This window comes from Hyaena hyaena, unplaced genomic scaffold (genome assembly GCF_003009895.1).
Source record: "Hyaena hyaena isolate Hyena2069 unplaced genomic scaffold, ASM300989v1 scaffold_6, whole genome shotgun sequence".
NCBI lineage: Eukaryota > Metazoa > Chordata > Mammalia > Carnivora > Hyaenidae > Hyaena > Hyaena hyaena.
Window position 1 is genome coordinate 6,401,334 of NW_024080638.1, and position 21,233 is coordinate 6,422,566.

A 21,233-nucleotide genomic window follows, 5' to 3' on the forward strand; every position below is an offset into this window, starting at 1 on the left:
TCTAATAGTTTTTTTCCTTGAGGATGTGACAAGCGGACCCTAAAATTCATAGGCAAAATAATGAAGAATTGCAGACACTCTTGAAGAATAAGGTAAAACGATTTATTCCATCAGGTATTGAGACTTGTGGTGATGATGAAAGGAGAGACTGACTAACAGACTCATTAATAACTCCCACGAAACTACTTCAACGAATATTCAGCTGAAGTTAATGCTATGTGTTAACAACTCTAAAACCACGCTTTGTGTAAGATTGAGCAAATAAGTAAACAAATTGAAGCTAACAGAAACTAAGTATCTCATTCTTGAAGCAGAGAGGTAACACCATGAAAAGGGTGCAGGATTGGAACTGGAGGTATTAGTAGTGGGTTTTTAACCACCCACAGACATATATTTATGAAGCACACACAGAGAAATATATTTATGATGTACACATACACATGTATCCCAGTAATGTTCATTTAAAGTGCCTAGAAGCAACGATGTTCCTATTAATAATGAGTACATCTAATGCCTGGATATTGATTTCAAAAAAACGTTTCCCACTAAAAGGAACCAGGTCTCACTGGAAAAGTAGCCGATTGCAGCACTAAGGCAAGGAAAGTAAAGAAGAGCTGAAATACCTTCAGCCAGAAAGTTAGGAAATGTTCAAATGATAATGGGGACATGTCAAAGGGCCACAGAAATCAGTGTGAAAGGGCTCCCACTGGCCAACCTCAGACAGGTTGAACATAAAATGAAAAATTATAGCATAAGACCCATTGATCAGAATAAGAATCTATAAGACCACACCGACAAAAGAAATAAATGAGTAATATATAAGCATAGAGACCTAAAGCACAGTGTAATGAATTTAGACAGACAATATTATATATAAATGTATCAAAGTAATGTGTTACACACCTTAAATTCACACAACGTTAGAGGTCAAATTTATTCAAAATGAATGAATTAATAAATGAAGGGAGTGGTGGTAAAAAAAAGTCCTTTACAATAAAATTCCAGCTAATAAGCATTGAAGGAATGATGGATTAACAATCTCCAATAAGGTAACCATCATAGTAACAACAATATTTGGCAATAGATGATAAAATTCAAGAGTGAAAAGTGATAAGGAACAGGATTATTTATACAGTGTCAATGTATCACCCTGCAAATTAATTATGGAGAAAAACAGTAACTTTACTGGGAAGAAACTTGGCAGAAACCACCTTAATAAGTGATCAAAGTTAGTATCATCAGGGATTAGATAAACTGGCATCTTGTGTCTCCTGATGTAACCAACTGAGAAAGACACAACACTGTTTTAGCCAAAAAAAACAGACATTTATATTGAGAACATTCTATGAAATACCCAACCTGAAATCTTCACCAATGCAAATATCATGAAAGACAAAGAATGAAGAAATGTTCCAAATTAAAGACTCTAAAGATGTGCCAAATAAATTAGCCTGATACTGGTTTGGGTCTTTACCAGAAAAAATTCTCTTATAAAGAACATAACTTTTGGAACAGGCAAATTTCTAAAAGGTCTATGGATTAGATAATAGTATCATATAAATATTTATTTCCTGATTTTGATAAGTGAACTGTGTTCAGTAAGAATGTTCTTGTTCTTAGAAAATATACCCTGAGTATCCAGAGGTAAAGAGGCATCATACTTGCAACTAACTCTCCAATAATTAAGGGGAAAAAGAAAAAACTACCCACTTCTTCAGTGTAATCAGAGAGATGAAGTAAATGTGGCATGATGTTAACTGAGGAATCTTGGATGATTCTAGATACAAGGGAATTCTTTGTACTAATCTTACAACTTAAATTATTTCAAAATAAAGTTACTAAAATACTATAAAGTTTATTTATTTTGAGAGAGAGAGAGACAGCGCAGGTGGGGGAGGGGCAGAGACGGAGACAGAGAATCCCAAGCAGGCTCTGCATCATCAGCACGGTCGAACTCACAACTGGTTGAACTCACAACTACGAGATCATGACCTGAGGTGAAACTAAGAGGTGAATGCTTAACCAACTAAGCCACCCAAGCGCCCCTAAAATACTATATAGACTTTAGAATTTAAATATGTATCTTTATGACGTCAGGGAAACAAAGGAATTCTTAAATAAGACACAAAAAAACAGAAATATAAAGGAAATGGCAAATAAATTTGACTAAATAAAAATACCATAACAAGAATAAACCAATAACCCAAAAATGGAAGAAACTATCTCAAACACAGGTAGCCAACAAAGGACTAATGTGTGGGATATATAGAAGAATAATTCCCACAAAAAAAAGAAAAAGGAAAAAACAAGACACCAAACACAAAAATAGGTAAAAAAGTTAAAACAGTAAATTCATAAAAGGAGAATGGCTGATAAATAAAGATATGTTTAACCTCATGGGTAATCAGGGATGTTTCACTGCAGCATGGTCCATAATGACCTCAAACTAAAACAACCCAAATGACTATCAACAATACAATGGGTAAACAAACTGTGGCATATTCATACAATGGATATCTATACACTTGATGGTACTGAGGACGAGTATATAAATATGGATGAATCACAAGTCACAAAAGAAAATGAAGAGCATGATGCCATTTACATAAAATTCTAAATAAAGAAGAAAAAATGTTTAAATTAACACTTAGGGTTGCATAATGAGTGGTAAGAAAAACATATACAAGGAAAGGGCATTAAAGCAAAGAAAGAATATCATCAAATTTGAGACTGATCATCTTGTCAGAGAAAAGGAAGGAACATAATCAATGAGAGGGCTACAAAGATTGCTTCTTCAGGATGTATAAATATATTATTTCTTAATCTGGATGATAACTACATGGGTGTTAAAATATATATTTGCATATTTTAGAAGATTTTCTAAAAGTATAATATGTATCACTAAAAACAGGGAGAGAGTGCTTATGACTTAACCCTAGGAACAGTAAAGAACCTTTAAAAAAGAAAGAAAAGATAGTGAGGTAGGAAAAAGTCAGGAGAGTGGTATTGTACAAGCCAAGAGAAAAAAGAAGGGAATAGTGAATTGTGTTAAATATTAGCAAGAGGCAGGGTAAACTTTCACATAATATGCAAAAAAGTATTGTTCTCTGTTGATGAATCAGTTCTCTTTAAGATGTAGACATTACTTTGCAATTACTAAGGATTTATTAAAACGATGAAAAAGGATGTTACTACTCTGTTATTTTATGTTCAGAAACCAAAATTCTTGATCATATTTTAAAAATGTCCTCCTACCACAAAGTATAATTAATTACATCAATAGTATATATTCAGTTACTGGAATTAGTGCAGTTCTGCATTTGATAGCAAAGTTTTGGTAAACTTGAACGACAGCCTCAATTTCTATCATATGTTCTTGAAATTGTAATTACAAAGACCTCTGGCTCTGCCAAATCGGACATGTAAGTAGAGGCTCGTAACAAATATAAAACAAATATTTGGTTAGACCAAGACAGAAACATTAACAATTTAGGAACATGAACTGAACAATTCATTTGGCTTTCTCAATTACAAATAATAAAAAAATTCTACTTTAAAATAAAGTTACAAACTATTCTCCAGAAAATGTTGGACATTTGTCTAAGGATTCATTTTTCTCACCTGTAAAATAAATAAGGACTAAATATCACTTAAGGTCTCAATGAGCAATATTTTATGGTGTCATCTGGGAAAGGAAAACTAATCATGAAAGGTAATAAAACTTAATACTTTATCTAGATAACAAATCACACCTTTGAGGGCTGCAAAACCTAAAAGCAGCATACATCAACCTATGATATACCCAACTGGGCCATCCCCTGCTTCTTCCTTTACATAAAGAGTTGTTTTAAAAGTATAAATATATTGGTAACAAATTAGAAATAAAAAAGCCCTTCAAAGCAACATTTGTAGGGATAACTCAGAAGGTTGTATTTTCAGTAATGCAAAAATACAACTTCACACCAACTTAAGGTACAGATGGGAGTTCTGATTTTTAAAAAACAAAACAAATCCCCTTCTTTGAACAGAGGAAGAACATACCACTAATTTAGGCCCTTTTTAAAAATGTCACTACTTCAGGGGCACCGGGGTGGCTCAGTTGGTTAAGCGTCCGACTCTTGGTTTCAGCTCAGGTAATTAATGATCTCATGGTTCATGGGTCTGAACCCCGCATCGGGCTCTGCAGTGACAGCATGGAGCCTGCTTGGGATTCTGTCTCCCTCTCTCTCTGCCCCTCTCCTGCTCACTCACTCTCTCTCTTTTATATGTTAAAAATAAAAAACATTTAAAAATAAATAAAATATCACTACTTCAAAAAGGAAACAGTATTTCTCTCAAGAACACATATACCAATATTCTGTGGCTATACGTCAGCACATTTAAAGCAATGTTAACGTGAAAGTATTAATTTGAAGCAAATGGTTGTACGGATTATAAAAAATGAGTAAGATTAATGTTAGAAAATAAATTTTTAACTTGATTTCAGATACTCATTTGTTTTGCCAACTAATAGGATCTATTAATATTAAGATTTAATTAAGAGACACATTTTGTTCCAAGATTTTTTCTTTTCTTTAGAAATCCTGAGAGAATCCAAGAAGAAAAAGGCCGATATACACAGATTAATAAATACAACTTACAGCTTCAGAAAACTTGCTTTGTGACTCAAAATGGAACTACTCACCAAAAGCAGCAGCCATAGGGGGTTCAAGGGATGGCTGGCCATCACCGGTAGGAAGGTCTAAACGAGTGAAGTCTCTGCTTTTGTCATTATTATATTTCACATTAAGGCTGGTGAGCTTGGAGAAGTCAATACGCAGAGTGCAGCATGCATTATAGATATTCTGGCCATCCAGAGCCTAAAGCATGTAAGAAAGGGACTGATGTTTTGCAAGATAACACTGATAAATCAAGTAGCCTCTACTTTGACACAGGGTGGCAATCAGGCGTAAAGCAGAGAGCAATGGACTAAAAGTCAAAGACCTGTGTTTACTTTTACCTCTCTCACTGTGTGAACATAAGACAGAAAAAGAAACTCTTTCAGGTTTTCTACAATGTCATAATAATCTCTTTCTTGTCTATGGTAAGATCAAATGAAAGGAGAGAAATGTAAAAGCTTGGAAAACTCACACATTATTGAGCACAGCACTAGCTATCATTATGATTATTTTGTCCACAACAAATGTTTAAAGATGACCTGATTTTATATTTTCATCTTATTTCTTTAGCACACTTTACATAGTTTAAGATGAACTAAAAGCTTTGTAAATGTATTTTTTTCTCTTGAAAACTTATTTTATAGTACTCTGAATAATAAATAGGGAAATTTTGCAGTCAGTTCTGATATAAGACCAAAGATCAGTAATTCTTCCCCCTTCACAATAATGAAAACTTATCAAAGGGATATACACAGCTACTTGACTTCCACAAATGCTCAAGTTTATAAAAAGATACCAGAAACCAAAACACACGAAAAATGCAAATATACAAAAAACATTGACTTATAAACAGTTATTGATGAGTACATCATCATAGAGGTACCAAATAATATATGCAGGCAAAGAGTACAGCAAATATAAAGTCCATATTCCTAATCAAGAGGCAGACAGTGTGTACCTCACACTGTCCCGATCCTTGAAAAGAAATTAGAAATAATTCAGATCCTGATACAAGACAGAATTCGGGTTAGGAAAAGATCTCAATAGGAGATGAGTCAAATATAATCAAATTGAATACCAAATTTTCTACTTATCAAAAGTCAAGCACTCATGTAGTAAAGACAATATAAACCAACAAGAGAAAACTTCCTACAGTGTAGGATCTTCACCAAATCAGAGCTCAACAAAATTCAGTAGTGAATATGGTTACAAAAATACAATCTTCAGGCGACTGAATAAAAATGAAGATATAAGAAAAAAGATAATTCTACTATATTATTCAGATTTTATCAGGAATACTGTGCTCCGCTTCTAAACTTTAAAAATATGACAGAAATGAGTCCCAAAGATCTGAGAAGTGATAAATGATTTGAAACATTTCACATGAAGAAAGTAATCTTCAGCTTATTATTTTAAAAAGCCTATGGAATAGTACATTTAAAAGAAATAAATTTTACATTATGTATATCTTACTACAATTAAAAACACACGGTAAACTGCAGCAAGGAAGAAGACATGATGGCATTCTCTGGCATCACTGAAGACTGATTAACAAATGAAAAATGAAAAAAGATCATAATTACCATTTTGGCATAATGTGCATTCACTGGGTCAGCATACTGAAGCAAGGCTTGAAACTGGTTATTCTTTGTAAAGGTGATAATCTTCAAGACTGTGCCAAATTTAGAAAATATCTGGAAAAAGTTCACATTAGGTTAAATCTAAGGTAAAAATTAGGCTAATGTTCTTTTATAAATATAACTTGATTCATGAATTCCATTCCATATATATATATATATTTTTTTTAATTTATTTTGAGAGAGAGAGAGAGAGAGAGAGAGAGAGAGAGAGAGAGCACATAAGGAGGGGAGGAACAGAGAGGGAGGGAGAGAATCCAAAGCAGGCTCTGTGCTATCAGCGCAGCGCCTGATGTGGGGCTCAAACTCATGAACCATGAGATCACAACCTGAGCCGAAATCAAGAGTCAGAAGCTTAACCGACTGAGCCACTGAGGTGTCCCCAAATGAAAAAAATTTCCTCTATTAAAACTTTGGTACAAAAATGACTTAAATCAAGCCCAAGATGTTAATGTTTCAACATCTGCACATGAGTTAAAACAGTGCCTGACACACAATAGGCACTCAAATATTTAACCTATTTTAAGTATGTGATAAATGGCACAATACTAAAAACATGAGACTACAATAGGAATTAATTACTGTTACAAGATAATGATATTACAAAGCATATGAATGGAAGTGGAAGGGTCATATGGATCATCCATTTCACCTCAAGAATCGGCATCAACTTCTTAAGATTTTTATAGGCAGAAAAACTATAAAATGTTCCTCTACAGGCTGCTCTGTTAATTCATCCAATATTCAAACAGCACTGTTCTAAGCCCTGGGAAATCAGCAGTGAATAACAACAAAAAGTCTCTGCCCTTCGGAAAGATAGACGATAAATAAATAACAATGTTTCATCATAAAAAAGTGTTATGAATACAAATAAAAGGAAAAGGGATAATAGTGAACAGGAATGTAACTTGGGAAGGTACAAGAATGGTCAAAGAATGCCTCTCGGAAGTGTCTTTGGAGAAGAGAAATAAACAGTGTGGGGAAGATTTCCTGACAGATTCCTGGTTACCAATATTCTTATAATACTTGCTTCTAGTCCACCACCAACAGCCACAGTTAACAGTTACTACCATCAATTTTGTTTTCTTCTTATATCCCATCTTAAATGTGGATCTTAACCAGCCAGAAGCTTGTCCATCCACTTTTAAGAACAGAAAGATAATTATTCCCTATACTGGTAAGAATTTGCTATTATCACTATTATCAAATACTATGTATGAGTGTCCTTAATAGCCAAATGATCCTCCCTTTTAATTACCTTTAGAAAGAATGGTAAGAAACAAAAATCCTAAAGCACAGCAGCAAAAGAATAGGTAACTTCTATTACATCAAAATTTAAGACTTGTGCATCAAAAGACACTATCAACAGAATGAAACAGCAACCCACAAAACAGAACATACTTGCAAATCATATATCCAGTAAGGGGTTACTATCCAGAATATATATAAAGAATTCCTATAATTCAACAACAACGAAATTTCAATTTAATAATTAGCAAAGGACTTAAGAAAATAAACAAATAGTCAATAAACACATGAAAAGATGTTCAGCACCACTAATCATTAGGGAAATGCAAATAAAAACGCAATGAGATTCTACCTCACACTCATTAATTAGGACAGCTTTTATCAAAAAACAAACAAAAAACAACCCAGAAAATATCTAGGGCTGGGGAGGATGTGGAGAAAACAGAATCCTTGTGCACTGTTGGTAGGAATGTAAAATGGTGTAGCTGTTATGGAAAACAGGATGCTGGTTCTTCAAGAAAATTAAAAAAAATTACCATATGATTCAATAATTCAACTTCTTAGTATAAGCCCAAAAGAAGCAAAAGCAGGGACTCATTACGTGCAAAAGATGGAAGCAACCTCAATGTCCACCCACACAAGAATGGATAAATAAAAATGTGGTAAACACATACAATGGAATATTATTCTGCCTTTAAAAGAAAAGATATTTTGATACATGCTACCACATGGATGAACCTTAATGACACTTAAGTGAAATAAGCTAGTCACAAAAGAACAAATTATCCATGGTTCCACTTATATAATCTAAAGAAGTCAAATTCGTAGATAGCAAATAGAATGGTGGCTGCCAAGGGCTGAGAGAAGAGGGGAATGGGGAGGTATTGTTTAATGGGTACAGGAGTTTCAGTTTAGGAAGACAAAAATCTTTTTGGAGATATAAAGTGCTTGGTGATAACTGGAAAACAATGTGAGTGTATTTAACGTCACTGAACTGTACAATTAAAATAGTTAAAATGGTAAATTCATATATACTTTAAAACCCACCCAAAATAAAATAAACTTTCCTAAAATCCAAATACTCATTTTTGGCAAAATGTTCTTTAACATATAATCAGCTTAGAGTCAAATACTTCTTACAGGAGGTAACACCATTGAACAAGATTTGCAGAACCAATTCGTCTTAGAAGGGCTCACCAAAAAATGTTATTACTTAAAATTAGATAGTCTGAGGATTCTTTACTGAAATTTTTAAAGAAACACAGTTAATTTAATTATGGCCATATTTCAGAGTCTAAAACTTTGGGATCTTGGGCACCTGTGTGGCTCAGTCTTTAAGCATCTGACTTCGGCTCTGGTCACAATCTCACATTTTGTGAGTTTAAGTCCGACATCAGGTGAGCCTAAGCCCTGGTTTGGGTGAGCGTGAACCACACTTCAAGTGATCTCATTCCCTGCTTCCGGTGAGCCCGAGATCAAGATCAGCTTCAGGTAAAATACAAGCCTGCCTGGAGTGAGCCCTGTTTCTCTCTCTCTGCCTCCCTGTGGGATTCTCCCTCCCTCCCTCCCTCTGCCTCTTGCTCACCTGCACCCTTGCTCTCTCTCAAAAACAAAACAAAACGAACTTTGGGATCTTAAGCTCTCATTTAAGTGTTCTAAAAAACATTAGGAATCTTTTTTGTTCTTTTAATGAAAATTTTGGTCCCGTCACAGGCATTTCCTTAGTACACCCTGTGTGTCCTAGAGAATATTCTTAAAATTTACAAAATACCAAACTTACCTTATCGGCTGACTGCCAAAGAATATAGATTGTTACGTCATTATCTTTAAGATATAAGCATTCATGGGAAAAGGTCTTGTATTTTCTTTTTTTTTTTTTTGAAATGTTTTTTAATGTTTTATTTATTTTTGAGAGAGAGATTGAGACAGCATGAGCAGGGGAGGGTCAGAGAGAGAGGGAGACACAGAATCTGAAGCAGACTTCAGGCTCTGAGCTAGCTGTCAGCACAGAGCCCGACATGGGGCTCGAACCCATGAACTGTGAGATCATGATCTGAGCTGAAGTCGGACGCTTAACTGACTGAGCCACCCAGGCGTCCCAGGTCTTGTATTTTCTTATTTCCTTCCTTGGTGATGCTGTGATCACAAGCACTCCCCAATCTATGTAAGTGCACAATCTGAGTGCTGGGTAAAGGAGTAGTAACGGACTTTTTACTGCAGCCACAGGTAGTGTTCTAAACTACAAGTAAGATTCTATCATATATAATTTTGCTCTGGTTCGCTTCTCAAACAACAGTTCCGGATACTTTTTATATTAAACTATTTACACCCACAATGTGTGGCTGTGTCTAGTTCTCTAAATATACCAAGGGACTTCAGACATCTATGCCTATACACGTGGCTGTTCTCTTTTCTTAGAACTCTATGCCTAATACTTAGTATGTTTTCACTTATCTTTTCCAAAACTCAGCTCATGAAAGTAATGCCACCAGAAAATTCCCAGCCTCTCCCAGATATCAACAGAGTTCATTCTCTTTTTTGAGTATTACTCCCTTCTTGGTCTCATATATATTTTTGTTTTACTTATACTGTCCTATGCATTTGTTTACATATTTGTCTCCTTTAATTAGACTGAAAGCTCCTTGAGAGTGTGTGTGTGTGTGTGTGTGTGTGTGTGTGTGTGTGTGTACGTTATATATATATACACCCAGGGTTACTGAGGTAGTAAGTGGAAAAGCCAGGATTCAAACCAGCTCTAGACCCTGTATCCTTAATCATGCTATAGTACACTTTAGTTGGCTATGATACAGAGTACTAGGGGAGAGTGCTCATTTAATGTAATGAGAGAAAGACTGAGAGGTAAATTTGAGCTGAAAGCTGAATGACGTAGATTCAACTAAGTGACTGTCTCAGTGAAGAGTGTTTTGGAAGGAACATAATATAGAAACAGACTAAGACATAGGTAAACTGGGGGGAGGGGAAGCCGGTCAAAGGGCCAGAAATGCCAGGGGTTAAATAAGCAGAAGAGTGTTAAGAAATGAGGTTAAAGAGATGGGGAGACAAGTCTGCATGTGGGGCCCTAATGGCCTTGGTAAGGACTTTGATTTCATTCCAACAGCAAGGGAAAGGAGGATTAAACAAAGGAGTCCGGCAACTGAAAGGCTGAGAATTCTGCTTACTATTAAGGACTCTCAGAATTACTCCTTTTCACTCTGAAGGACCCCATGATCTTTTGGGAGAGAAACAAGGTTTGTTACTGCTCTCAGGGAAACAATAAATGGAATGACAGGACAGGACCACAAGACTCTCACTAAACTCAAGGCTAACTGACGCAACGTTGAGCCATAGGGGCAAGAACATCTTTTGTAAAAGAGTGTCAGTAAGTTAGTAACAGCTTCAACTTTACTGTTACAAAAGCAAACAAACACTGCTGATGGAACACAGGGTTCAGTGACACTCTGGGATAAAAAGAAGAGAAGAAAATCCACCAGAACTAAGAAGCCAATCACTTAAGCAACTGCTGAAACCTTTATAAGGAAGAAGGGTGGCTATGGATAGCACTTTAAAGCCCTCCCTAGACACGCTCCACAAACGCACGCATTTAGAAAACGGTATGCAGAAAACTACTATAGGGAAAGCAGTAGGCCCAATAAATGGTACATTTTGATATTTACATGCACAGCACAGGAACTATATTGGAAAATGCATCTGAACTCTACTTCCAATTAGCACAATGACTGTGGGAAGGTAACGTGACTTTTAAGGACCCCAGTTTCCTTGTTTATAAAATGTGAGAATAGGATGGAATGTACTTCAATTCTTAAATACAAATGCATATATACATCCCTATGATCTTTCACTTAGTAGTGCAAATCCAAAGGTTTGGAAAACAGTTAAATGATTCTGGACTGGCTTGGTATCACACTATGCAATATATACTGAGATATAAATATGAAAATAAGTACATGTTTTAGTGCTTAAAATTTTTTTTAATGTTTATTTTTGAGAGAGAGCGTGCGCACACCTGAGCGGGGGAGGGGCATAGAGAGCGTGAGAGCGAGAGAGCTAGAGAGACAGAATACAAAGTAGGCTCCAGGCTCTGAGCTGTCAGCATAGAGCTGGAAGCAGGGCTCAAACCCATGGACCAGGAGACCATGACCTGATTGGAAGTTGGACGCTTAATTGATGGAGCCACCCTGGTGCCCGTTGTAGTGTTTTAACATTACAGTGTGTGGGTTGACAAGTATAAGGAAATGGAATCAATATGCAGCCAAAGAAGACAGAAACTAATTCAAGTTTCTGGGCTAGATGTCAAATGTTTATACATACAGATTACCAAGTAAATTTACACTTTGAGGATATGTATATATGGAGTATTAGTTAAACATATAACAGGCAGGGGTGCCTGCATGGCTCAGTTGGTTAAGCAGCGGAGTTCTGTCACCTTCTCTCTCGCCCCTCCCCAAATTGTGTGCATGTGCGCTCTCTCAAAAATAAATGAAAACTTTACACATACACACACACAAACACACACACACAAAGCATACAAACATATATATAAACAAGCATACAAAACACCACACTGGACTTCATATTAGGAGGCTTGAGTTCTAACTGTCTCTTCAATTACTCTCTACGGTATTTAATCAATTATCTGAGTCTCAGTTTTACTCACCACAAAATTATATAACTTAGTTACCTTCCAGTTCTTAAATTCGATACTCTCATAATAGGTCATGATTTGGTGGAATGCCTTTTATCACAATAGTTTGGACATATTAATGGGCAGTCTATGAAAATAATGTTGACCATCAATCAATATTTAACATGATACTTTCATTTTACAAATGAAGAGTTATCACACTTTCAGAGTTTTTAAAATGAAAATACTCAAATGTAAGAAAGAACCAATAGAAATAACTATCAGTGTGCTTTTATTTAAAAAAAATTTTTTGTTTTAATGTTTATTCAGTTTTTAGAGATAGAGACAGAGCATGAGTCAGGGAGGGGCAGAGAGAGAGGGAGACACAGAATCCGAAGAAGGCTCCAGGCTCTGAGCTGTCAGCAAAGAATCTGATGCCGGACTCGAACTCACGGATTGTGAGATCATGACCTGAACTGAAGTTGGATGTTTAACCAACTGAGCCACCTAGGCGCCCCTATCAGTGTGTTTTTAATAGGATTCTATGCTTTGTTCATTTTCATGCTTATGTATTTAAAAAAAAAAAAAAAAAAAGAGAAATTTCTTACATATCCTTTTAAATCAAGTATTTAAGTTAGAAAAAGAAAGCTACAGAAAAATTATCTCTGGGTGTCTAGGTGGCTCAGTCGATTGAGTGTCTGACTTCGGCTCAGGTCTTGATATCATGGTTCATGACTCTGGACCCTGAGTCAGCTTCTGCTGACAGCCTAGTGCCTAGAGTCTGCCTGAGATTCTGTGTCTCCCTCTCTCTCTGTCCCTCCCCCACTTATGCGCGCTCTCTCTCTCTTAAACATTTAAAAAATTATCTCTAGTTGATACTATTTCTTACATAAAAAACAGGATGCTGAAGGTTTATTATTATTATTACTTAAACATATATACCAACCAAAATCAATAACCAAAATAAAAAAGAGTAAAGATAGAAAATATTAAAAGTTACAGAGGTCACATTGGCCTCATAAGAGTACTGCTCCACTTTACCTGATGAAGAACTTCCAGAGTAACAGGGTAAAAGAGGTTTTCAATAATTATTCGGAGCACAGGGCTCTGCCCAGGTAGAACCGTGCCTTCATTAGTAGGAGCTCCAGGAAGGGCCAGACTTCCCGAATGGACAGCACTGACAGCCTGCAGTGCAGCTTGGGCTCTCTATAAAACAATCCAAAAATCAGAAAAAAATACATATCTACTTTCTCTAGATGCACATATCCTAAATTTGTAATCAGTTAAGATTCAAAAGACTTGCTTTCTTATGACGACACAATATTTAAGAACAATAAAGTTACGTGAAGAAATGAAAAAAAAAACACATGGCAAAAAAAGAAGAAAATGTGGGGATGATTTTTATTTCCTAATTTTTAAGTAACAGGAAAAAAAAAAAACCAATGTGAAAGTAAGATTAAAGATGACTTAAAAACCACTTAAATCCCTCTTCTTTTTCCCTCCCTGACCCACTGAGTTCTAAACCTTTGGGTGGAACATGATAAATGCAAATATGGAGCTGTGGGGTTCAGAAAGGGTTGGGAATGCATCCCTACAGGAAGACATCCTGGCATGAGCATCAGAGCCTGAGCAATGTGAGGACAGCACTGCATGGCAGGGTGCCTGGCAAGGGGAACCTGTGCCCAGACAAGGCAAGAAAGGTATCTAGTGTGAGAGTGGCTCACTGTTAGACATCAGAACCTGAGGAATACGAAAAGGATAAGAACTTAGGCATCCAGAAGAGACTAGCCTGGCAGGAGTGCCAAAGCCCAAAAAGAATTAGGAAAGCATCCACATGGTGTGAACCAATGGAGTGGAGACAGTCCAAGTGGGGTGAAGAGGAGGTCCCTGAGGGCCTGACTGAGGTAAGGAGGTAATTCAATGGCAGGGCAGCCTAAAACAGGGTGGAAGAACCCAAGCAGGGGTAGGCAGACAAGTTTTTCTTTTTATTTAGCAAGAAAACAATAATATGTATTTGTAATAGAACTTTTATGGAGCACTAATTATAGGTATCATTCTATGCATTCACTGTACAAATCTCTCTTTACTTCTCACAACAATTTATGAGGTATGTATTGTATTCTTTTCAGATGAGAAAACTGAGTCTAGGATGGGTTAAATGATTTGATTTATCTGAGTCACACAGAAGACTGTAAACAGTGCACTTAAATACAAACTGCTTGATGAAAATCTGAAAATATCTCAAATACAATTCTGAACCCCACTTCTATCAGACTCCTGGAAAGGTCTATTTTTATTATTGTTATTAAATTATAGTTGACATATAATGGTATATTAGTTTCCAGTGTACAACATAGTGATTTGGCAATTCTATATATTACTCAATACCACAAGTGAGTCACCATCTGCCACTGCACAACACTAGTACAATATTATTGACTATATTTCCTATGCAGTACTTCTCATCTACATGACTTATTTATTTTATAACTGGGGGTCTGTACTTCTTAACACCTTCACCTATTTTACCAACCCCATCTAACTACATCCCCACGTGGCACCTATTAGTTTGCTCTCTGTATTTAAAAATCTGTTTTTTGTTTTTCATTTATTTTCTAGATACCACATATAAGTAAATCACTTATTTGTCTTTCTCTGTCTGATTTATTTCACTTAGCCTAACACCTACTAGGTAGATCCATATTGTTGCAAATGCCAAGATTTCATTCGGCATTCAAGTTTCTAAATAGCATGTGCCACTAAAAAAAACCCAGAGTGTCCTAAAACAGGTCTAGTTCCAGAGCTGGAGCAAAGAAAGTACAAAATGAGCAACTTTTTTGTTTATTTGGTTTTGTTTGTTTTTACTAGAATGCAAAGAAGTGTTCAAAGATTTATGGAAACATGCCAAAAGACAGAAGATAGCTTCCTGAAGGGGCTCCTACTGGCCAAATATAGGACAGTTTGACAATCAAAATAGTGATTTTAACAAATAATAACCCATCAAATAAAACAGGAAACGTTAAGTTCATACTGATATACACTGACAGTTAATAAGGAGAAGTATATGTATACTGCCTTAAATATCTTCCCCTAATACACTCCTCTTTCCCCCTTTGTAAGCCATGACTTCACAGTGGAGAGGCCAAACATAAGCCTCATCCAGGAACTCAAGAGCACAACATCAGTAATGCAACAAACTGAAATTATGTGCCACCTGATATGCAATGAGAAAAAAAGGACATCGCTTCTATGATGTTCCTGTCAAAACTATGTATACTGAATGCAATCACAAGGCAATACCAGATAAACTCAAATTCAGGGAAATACAAAAGATAGTCTGCCTATAATTATCTAAAGTGTCAAATCAAGGTCAAGGGAGTCAAAACCTGAGGAACTGTTTCAGACTAAAGAACACTAAAAGACATAACTTCTAAACAAAACATGTGATTTTAAATAATGTTTGTTTTACTCTAACAAACATTATTGGGATGACGGGCAAAACTTGAATGGGGACTGAGGACTGAATGTCAATTTCCTAATTTTAACCTCTATATTTTGGTTGTGTAGGAGAATGTCCTTGCTTCTAGAAAATGCACACTGAAGTACTGGACAATGAAGACAGAGCAGGTAAGCAACTTATTCATAAATGCCTGAAGAAATCAAAACTTGTATTATATCTGCAACTCTTTCCCAATTTTGTGACTATCTCAAAACTTAAAACCATAATTTAAAAATGAAGTGGGTGAAAGAAGGAAAAATTGAAGGGAAAAAAAGCATGGTTAATGATTAATGAAATTAAATGCAAATTTTCAACAATCTCTTTGTTCCATTCTTGTCATTCCTTAAGAATGGTGATAGTTTGTGCCATAAAATGAAAAAAAAATCTCACCAGTTTTTTACATATTGTAGTCACTTCCAATTTTAATGATCACAGTACTCTGTATGTTATTTTAAATTAACATTTCTTGAGTTTTGTTTTCATGACTTTAATTTTTAGTTTATTATATCGTCTCTCTGATGTGAGACATTATGCTATGATAAATAACATTAAAAGAAGTATCTTTCTGAAAACTATCTTTTAACTTTGTGTATGCTTAATAGATGAACTTCCACTTTTTAAAAATTTATTTATTTTGAGGAGAGAGAATGAGGTAGAAGGAGAGAGAGAATCCTAAGCAGGCTCTACGCACCAGCAGCGCAAAGCCTGATGAAGATCTTGAACCCATGAACTGTGAGATCATGACCTGAGCTGAAACCAAGAGTTGGACACTTAACCCACTGAGTCACCCAGGTGCCCTGCAACAACTTTCACTTTTATGCTTATATGCATCTCTTTTTTTTAATACCTTTTAACAGCATTTTAAAGCCATATAGATTTTTATGTAACATGTAATGTTCAAAGCACCCAACATTCAGTTTCCAAACACATCATCATCTTTGAGAACAATGTATGAATAATTATTTGAAAGTTTTATATCATTTGTTTTCAAAACTATGCTCTTCTAAAACAGCCATGTGTATGGAATACTGAGCATCCCAATCCTGCTTCAAAAGCAGAGTTTATCTCATGTATTTTACACTGGGATCCTCAGTAAGAGTTTATTTGGAAAATGGGTTCTACTGCTTTCAAGTTTGAAAACTGATTCATACTTCCACTTTGAGCCTATAATTAGGAGAGGGTGGGGTCAATTAATCATAATAATTTAAAAAAGACCCAGAAGGTAGAATTAGCAGACGAGAACATGTGGGACTCAAACTCATGACCCCAAGATCAAGAGGTGTATGCTCTTCCTACTGGGCCAGCCAGGTGCCCTTAAATTTTTCATTTTTAAATTTATTTAAAGTTGGCCACATGTAGTTAGCAGCTACCATACTGAATATAACTGTAGAACATCTAGGCAAAGACTTCATCATAGAGAGGTTCTAAGTGGAATAACGGTTCTTTTTTCTCTTAGATCAGGGTGATTTAATCTTAACAAAACTAAGCCTACACAACCAAAAGGAAACTTAACCTTGCTGACTTTACTTCATTATGCCATCAATCATTCTACCAATCCCTCTTATTAAACAATTCTAAATATATGCTTCCTGCTACTGATATTACTCTTTTTATTATAGCTCCTCTTCTTCACTCTTCCTCTTTGGCATATGGAATACCACAGTGGAGAAATATGAGAAGCCATGGTATATACTGTCTTAATCATTCTACAATTCTCCATATATTCTGCATTAGTAGAATTAGTATTTCACAGAGCACTGAGTACAAAGGTCTCTGAGGAGCAGGCATGCAAGAAATGCTTTTGACAATAAAAATCTGAGAAAATAACACCTGAAAAGAAGATAGATTTATTTAATAAGTAACACTATAGTTTCAATTTCTAATTAGGCAAAACATTCAGGTAAAAAAATAAAACTGAGGCATACTCTCCACAGAGGGCAACAGAAAAGTCAGGGGTAGGGAAGAATGTGAAATGTTTTCTTAATATAAAGAGATTATTTCACATAGAAGATTTATGTTCTGTGTATTTGATGCTAAAAATTATGAGGCAGTAGAATTCCTCCTATGGGAGATAATTTTTTAAATGTTTTATAAACAAACTCTCTGGAATAGTTGTAATAACTTAATAAAGGAAACAGCAGTAGCATGACTGGAAATGCGAATATTTTATCAAGGTGGGGGAAAGACAAACAGATCTCATATAAAATTTATTATTATTTTTTTAACGTTTTATTTCTTTTTTTTTTTAAATGTTTTATTTATTTCTAGGAGAGAGAGAGACAGCGTGAGCAGGGGAGGGTCAGAGAGAGAGGGAGTGACAGACTCTGAAACAGGCTCCAGGCTCTGAGCTGGCTGTCAGCACAGAGCCCGAGCCAAACGCGGGGCTCGAACCCAAGAACCGCGAGATCATGACCTAAGCGAAAGTCGGACGCTTAACCGACTAAGCCACCCAGGCGCCCCCGTTTTATTTATTTCTGAGAGAGAGAGAGAGAGCGCGCGCGCGCGCGCAGGGGAGGGTCAGAGAGAGAGGGAGACACAGAATCCAAAACAGGCTCCAGGCTCTGAGCCAGCTGTCAGCACAGAGCCCAATGCGGGGCTGGAACCCACGAACCGCAAGATCATGACCTGAGCGGAAGTCACGCCCAAACGACTTGAGCCACCCAGGCACCCCGGCTTCACATAAAATTTAAACATGCCTGGATAATGTAAAATAGACATTTCTAAAATGGAGATAGAAATGAATGTACAATAAAATGCACGGATCTTAAGTGTAGGGTTTGCTGATTTTTTAAGAAAACATTTTTAGGCAAAATCTTTCCAGTTATCTCTGCAGATTTATAAATGTCCATTCACAGGGTAAAAACAAAACTGTCTACACCCTAATGATGGTTATTAAGAAAACCATTTCCCAAATGCTGTACCTCAAATTATCATCTAAAGTTTTTAGCTATAGTTTTAGTTTACAAATTTTTTAAGCTTATTTATTTTGAGAGAGACAGAGAAAGCACAAGTGGGCGAGGGGCAGAGAGAGAATCTCAAGCAGGCTCTGCACTGCCAGCGTGGAGCCCAATGTGGGGCATGAACTCACTAAATCATGAGATCATGACCTGAACCAAAACCAAGAGTTGGTTGCTTAACCAACTGAGCTACCCAGGCATCCCAACTATAATTTTAGTTTAAATAAAAGGATACAGATATCTGAGGGGCTCCTCCATTGGTTGAGCAGTTGACTCTTGATTTCAGCTCAGGTCATGATCCCAGGCTGAGCTCTGTGCAGGGAGCAAACCTTGCTTAAGATTATCTCTCTCTTTCCCTTTGCCCTTCTCCACTGCTTGTGTTCTCTCTCTCTCTCTCTCTCATAAATAAAAAAGTTAAAAAAATATTTGATATTCACCTGACCCTCTGGCAAGTATGTCCATAGGGTGGAAAAGAAGTTATGTGCATGTTTTGGGGTACCTTGCTAGTCAGAGTATAAAAGATAATGAAATAGTAATTTATTAGTTTCATGGGGCAGTCAGAAAAAAAAAAAGACCTTTGGTACATTTTATATATGCAAACAAGTACCTTCAATTCTGACTTCAATACTGGTGTAGGACTTTGAATAAAAGAAAAACTATTATATTTTATCAAACATCAATGCATAAAAATTGCACAAAAGTAACAAAATGGAAAGGGCACTAGGAAGAAATCAAGGCTATCGAAGAATAAACTAGGTCATTTCGGCTGGCTTTGGTTGCCAAGCAACTGGGATTCCTCACGGTTTCCCTTTAGAATAATCCAGTCTTTAAGAGTTTTATTAAATTGCTATTTCTTTTTCAAGACTTATTCTAACATATTTAGGAATCACACTGGTAAGAAAACTGCAATAACTTACATGAATGAAAATTTAAAACTCTAGTGAAAGACAGGAGACAAAAGAATCATAGAGCAATATAAGTATGTTAATTTTCTCAAATTAATTTATAAAATCAACCCAATTCCAATTTGTTTTTTTGGGGGGGTAGGAGTTATCTAAATAATTCTATTATATATGGAGAGGTAAAATACAGTAACTAGTTAATGTCTGAAAAGAGAGTAAAGAAGAGGGCTTTGCCCTACAAAATATTAATGCTGGAGACATTAGCCCTGGAGACATGAAAACAGGAATGGAACAAAATCGAATTCAAATGGTAGTCTGGATTAGACATGGAATGCACACCATGTGAGTAGCACATACAAGAGGGTATATCAGGGCCATGCAAATAGAATGTGTATGCATGTCCAGGAAGGGTATACATGTGTGCTTTTAAGTAGGCACGCAAGTGTACAGAAAACTAGAACATGACAAAGGACAAGTTTCACATGAGTGGATAATAAATGGGTTATTCAAAAAAATTAACAGAGGAGAAACTGGTCACTGGGAGTTAAAAAAGAGATCAAAGCCTACCCTCAAAGACTACTCTCTACCGCCAAAATATTTCTAGTAAAAAAAAAAAAAATTAAACATTAAAATAAAAACTAAAACAAAAATATGAGAAGAAAACACAGATAAAAACCAATTTTTTTGATGTTGCTATGTTAGGTCCTTATGAACATGGTATCAAAATCAGAAACCATAATACAATCTTAAGAGATTTGACTACTATGTAAAAATATTTTTGAAACTGCATTAGTAGACAAAACTCACAGAGATAGAAAGTAGACTGTGGTTGCCAGAGGCTAGGGGGACAGGGGAATGAAGAATTAGTGTTTAGGGTACAGAGTTTCAATTTGGGAAGGTGAAATAATTTTTTTAATTTTTTTTAAAGTTTATTTATTGAGGGGCACCTGGGTGGCTCAGTCGGTTACGCATCCGACTTCAGCTCAGGTCATGATCTCATAGTTTGTGGGTTTGAGCACCACATCGGGCTCTATGCTGACAGCTAGCTCAGAGCCTGGAATTTGTCTTCAAATTCTGTGTCTCCCTCTCTCCCTGTCCCTCTCCTGCTCACAGGGTCTCTCTCTCTCAAAAATAAATAAAACATTAAAAAATTAAAGTTTATTTATTGAGAAAGAGAGAGATAGAGGGAGAGACAGACAGACAGACAGAGAGAAGGAAGGGGGAGGAGAGTGAGAGAGATCCCAAACAGGCTCTCACTGTCAGTGCAGAGCTGGATGCGGGGGCCTAATCTTACACACTATGAGACCATAACCTGGTGCTCCAAGGTGAAAGAATTCTGGAGACAGATGGTGGTGATGGGTTGCACATGTGAATGTACCTAATGCTGCTCAGCACTTATAAATGGTCAAAATAGTAAATTTTATATATATTTCACCACGGTTTTAAAAATGGGGAAAAAACTGCATCAACAGAAATCACTCGACTTTATAAGTTATCAAATAAATATTAAGTAAAAAATAAGATGTGATTTCATCACCTAACAAAGATGACAGGAAAACTGCTTGCTTACACATTTCAGTGGCACCCGAAGCTGGCACATACGCTTTTTAAAAAACAATCATGTGGGGTACCTGGGTGGCTCAGCCAGTTAAGCATCCAACTTAGGCTCAGGTCCTGATCTTACTGTTCA

General features: G+C 36.1%; 1 protein-coding gene across 6 annotated transcripts in view; it reads right to left on the reverse strand.

Annotated features, from left to right (window-relative positions):
• PTBP3 (polypyrimidine tract binding protein 3) overlaps nt 1–21,233 on the reverse strand; it is a 113,820-nt gene that overhangs the window by 27,168 nt on the left and 65,419 nt on the right. For all 6 annotated transcript variants that reach the window (XM_039240504.1, XM_039240496.1, XM_039240530.1 and 3 more), the window contains 3 exons: nt 13,227–13,391; nt 6,242–6,352; nt 4,685–4,859 (listed from right to left, as the gene is read on the reverse strand). In XM_039240504.1, the coding sequence (XP_039096435.1) occupies nt 4,685–4,859; nt 6,242–6,352; nt 13,227–13,391 (451 nt within the window). The remainder of the gene's footprint in view (nt 1–4,684; nt 4,860–6,241; nt 6,353–13,226; nt 13,392–21,233) is intronic.